We start from the raw sequence: 4,653 nt of genomic DNA on the forward strand, positions 1-4,653 counted from the left end.
GCGCAGCAATGCGGAATTTGGTGTGATTCAGGTAATTTTAATTTATGATAGGCACCTTCTATTAATCATTCATATTACAATTGCGAAAAAGAGAAATAAGAAGTATAAAAAAAAGTTTTTCCGTTTTTCTCTGTTTTCCTAAAAAATCAGTTTTTCAGCTACACCTATTTAAATTGACGTTCAATTGCTTTGCCCAATAAAAAGAGAATTATTGGTCACCCCGTACAACCCATAAGAATATTTACCAAACAATTACCTGGTTCTGTTGAGAGGTGGCGGTGGCAAAGGCGTTGGCGTCCAAAGGACGGATGTAGTGGACCCCATTCTCGCCTCCTTGCAGCACCCCCACGACCTGACCGTTCGGCGTGGTGACGCTCTGGGTGATCTTTCCCGCCGAAAATTGCGTGGCCACCGGTAAAGCCGCCGACAGAGGGACACCAAACGGCGAGAAGTTCATATTTTCTTAAAGTATCTGTAAAGAGGTTTACTATTATCGAACATTTGCAACAAAAATTATCTAGCCTAGGGCTGATATTAGATTTTCGTAAGTTTTTTAAGTCCTAAGTCTTCAATAGCGCAGTTATAAACCAACTGATGTACTAGCGACATCCGGGGTTCCGCAGGGATCAGTACTCGGGCTCCTGTTATTTAGTATATCCATAAATGACATATTAGAAGATTCAAACATGAATTGAACGCTGACGACCTAAAACTATCCACCTGTTAATTTATGGTGTGCTTTACATAGAAAATTATTCCCATTACATTACAATTACATTGTAAATGATACTATATTGCATTCATTTAAAGACCTGTGTGTAATCTTTAACCAAAAACTGACCTTTGTCCGTCATATCGATCAAGCAATAACTGATGCTTACAGAAATTCGGATTTTATCAAGATATTTTAAGGATACCTCAACTCTTACTATACTTTTCAATGCATTTGTCTGAGCCAAAGAATTTAGAGGTCTTAGTTTTAAACTAGTTGATACTGATCTACACTCGAGGTGCTTCATGGTTGGAATTATTCGGTATATTCAATTTAAAGGACTTTCGAGTTTATTACTCCATACTATTTTTCTATAAACTTTAATCTGTGGCAGTAAACTGTCCAAATATTTTAAGAAACATTCATTTGAATATTCTGGATGTTCAAACTCGCGCTAACGCACTTTTTTATTTGTCTACTCCGAGAACAAACGCACTTAAAAATTCTCCTCTTTATAAAAAGTGCACTCCAATCACATTTTTATCAGTTAAAGGCGAAAGGTGTTATTTGGCCCCCCCGTTACAAGTTACTAAAATATCTAATAGGCGATTCTTTTCAACAGGAAATGGTGTCAATCTTTTAATGACGTTATTAGTATTCATACATTGCCGTGGTTTTTATACCTTTTCTAACAACATGACCTTAACAGATGCAGTTTTAGTGCCATGCGGTAAAAAATGTGCGGTACTCGCGTTGACTTTATAAGGTGTACCAGAAAAGTTTCAAGAGAAGAAGGGAAATATTTTTAAGAGATATGTGTGATGTCTGGTGCATTGACCTGTTATTTCTTGTTCAATAATTTTTAGTGAGCCTTACGTAATTTAGAGCTTACTTTACCATATCTAATAATGTGCAGATCAAAAATCCGTGTCTGAAAGCAATTAAGTATCGTCTGTGTAAAAACAAATTGTTCAAAACGGATGGGACTATACATAGTTCGACAAAAATCTTATTCACTCTTGCAGTCATATACAGGGTGTCCGCAAATTTCAAAGACAACGTTTGACTGCATATTCACGAGGATAAATAAATACGATCTACGAAAAAAAATTAATAAAACCTCTTTGGTTTTTGAGTTAATCCTTCAAAGTTGTTAAAAATAAAATTAATTTAATTAATAACTTCATAATCCTTTCATCGATCGCGTTAAAATTTGGCACATTTATTTGGACTATTATGACAAATTATTTCTTAAAGCTTTAGTCAAATCAATATACTGGGTGATAGTTTTTCCGGTTATCTATTTTTAGCAGTGCGTTATTTTTTATGCTTTGATGCGATTAAAAAATAATAAAAAATATACAAATATACAATATGTATACTGTGTTTCACTTTTCATATTTCACTTATTTGAAATTTTCACATTTTTGTACAAAATAATTAACCAGCAAAGCAATTATTTCGTATTATAATGTCAAAACGTTTCGATTTAAAATAACCAAGATATAAATGTGAAAAGTGAAACACTGTACATTTAAAAATCTGGCCCTTTTCCTCAAAATTAGATGCAACATAAACATTTTTACGTTTCGGCACATTACCACGCAATCCGCATGAAGCTAACTCAAAAATNGCATGAAGCTAACTCAAAAATCCAACGGTGCCATATCGTGACATACAGGCGGTCATTCCTGTAAAAGTTTTAAATTTTACCGAATGCTTCTGTCATTATTACATTAATTTTTTAACAAGTAATATTGTTACAATCTACAAAAACACAGTCCCTGACCTCACTTTTTTGAGTCGTATAAAAAGAGATTTTAAATCAAAATGAGGTCATACATTTACTTGATTAAGAACAAGAAGTTGTAGATATTGACAAGGAGGTTATTAATTCATTTTTAACAATTTTTACCCGCTGAGAGTTTAGTAATTCTTAATTATAAACAGAATCTGGCGCATTTATATCATTTTTATGGAAATTCTAATATTCCAGCATCTTTTTAGGAACAAAAAAATCAAAGCCGGGAAATTCCAATTTTATCAACATATTCATTGATGTTATTGTTGTTATTTTTTCTTTAGGATCGTCTTTTTTTTTCAAAGTTCGGTATTTGTTTTGAGTATGATTTGCCTTTTATTTTCATAACCGTTCGCTGTCAATTTATTTTTGCGTTACGTTCAAATGAATATTGATTTGTAACTTATTTTTCAAAAAAAAAAAAGTTGCCGCATCTGCACTATAAAACAAAAACCACCGCAACCATAGAAAAAAACTCACTTACACAATCGACTAACAACTATCACAACCAAATTAAAGCACCAAAAATTGGGGTATTGCACGGAAAATCACAAAAAAAACTCAAAAATCAAAACAAAAACACGAATTTGACAACCACGTCCTTGGGGGTACCCCCGAAACGCACAAGGGGGGATGTTCTGGCTGGCAAAGAGTGGTGCAGAAGCAACATAAGGTACGCAGAGTGGTACTACGGCGTAGAGTGGAAAGAACTACACGGCGTAAGTGGGGTACTTGGCTAGAAAACGATCACGTGACCTTTTTGGTCTCTGTCGAGTTACCGAAAGGTACGGCCGGTAGGACGGAGAAGGAAGTAGAGAAATCCGACCGTGGGGATGTCAACCTAGTTACCTACTTCTAGATACTTTCACCTGTGTTCGAGCGGTTAGTACGGGAGATGGGGGCGAAAAATCCGAGACGCGCCAGTGTCAGATATCCTTGGATTTCGGTGGATTGGGTGCACTTTTACTGGGCCAGTAATAGTAACGATGTAATACGTGCGACGGGCGAGTTAATGAAACTCGAGATTTTGCTCCGAGATAGTTTCAAAAGTGCAGTTTAAAATGTTTTTCTCGGTCTGGATCGGTACTATGCTAACTACACGAAAGTTGATTCAAATAATAATTTGTACTCTTGTTTTACTTTTATTTTTCCTTCAAGTGTTATGGTTGCTGTGAATTTATATAGATGTATATACAGGGTGCTTCACAAATGGTGGCCAAAAATGAAACTTCGTATTCTTTTGTGAATTTTAAGGGGAGTTCTTCCTAAGTTTTTATCTAGCACACTTCGTTAAAAAGATGCAGGTTGTTAAACTTAAAAAAATGTTTTTCATTTTTTTTAATAATTTAAAAACCAGTGAGTGAAATAATTTGAAATTGGGCATATGTATTTATGTAAACATTATCCAAAATCTGAAGGCTTTTTCTAAAATTTACTTGTTCCAGTGGCGGAGATACAGGGTATCGGTGGCACATTTTTCTAAATAAAATAGTACGCCACTGCTTTACGGTAACAACCATGATATTTTCGGATTCGTCTTTCAATTTTCTACAAATTACTTATGTTTTTCGAGTAAAACTTAAAAAACGAAATGAGAACACACTTCTAGATTCGATTATAATGCTTTTTAAAATGACATCAAATGGGTCATGAAAAAAGTATAGCGCCATTGTTTTTTATCAACTAATAGATAAAAAATTCGTCATTTTTCGTTCTACGCCTTATTGTAAAAAAAATATATTAATCTTAGCAAAAAAGTTCAACAGACGATTTGATGTAGAGAATCTCAACTTTCCCAACATGTGAGTTTTTATGTCCTTGAGATGTGCAAAAGATGGGCTCGATCGGTCATATAGTTTTTGCAAAATTTTTTATTATCCCATTTTTGCAAAAAAGGCACATGTTCAAATGATTATTCCGAGGGCAGGGTTATGACTAAAACATTCTTTTTGGGCTCATTTTCTTCGAAGGGACACCAAGTATCCTTAGGTTCAAAAAAAATTTTTTTTTTTTTTCAAATTTAATTGTATTTAATTGTTACCAAATAGAAGGCACCTTTTTCCCTAATAAACAAATAAAATAAGTCCGCGGTTTTTAATTTTTGAGAGAAATAAATTAATATTTTAATTTTTTTTATTAT

At 33.9% G+C, this 4,653-nt stretch overlaps 1 protein-coding gene across 1 annotated transcript; it reads right to left on the bottom strand.

Moving 5' to 3' along the window:
- Positions 1-256: 256 nt before the first annotated feature.
- On the bottom strand, positions 257-3,198 carry LOC111692933 (the record flags this gene model as incomplete). Its single annotated transcript, XM_023457063.1, has 2 exons — positions 2,998-3,198; positions 257-472 (listed from the first exon to the last, which is right to left on the bottom strand). A coding segment is annotated over exon 2 (201 nt), but the record flags the coding sequence as incomplete, so codon positions are not given.
- Positions 3,199-4,653: the final 1,455 nt, after the last annotated feature.

Source organism: Anoplophora glabripennis, unplaced genomic scaffold (genome assembly GCF_000390285.2).
Source record: "Anoplophora glabripennis isolate ALB-LARVAE unplaced genomic scaffold, Agla_2.0 scaffold5158, whole genome shotgun sequence".
Lineage (NCBI taxonomy): Eukaryota > Metazoa > Arthropoda > Insecta > Coleoptera > Cerambycidae > Anoplophora > Anoplophora glabripennis.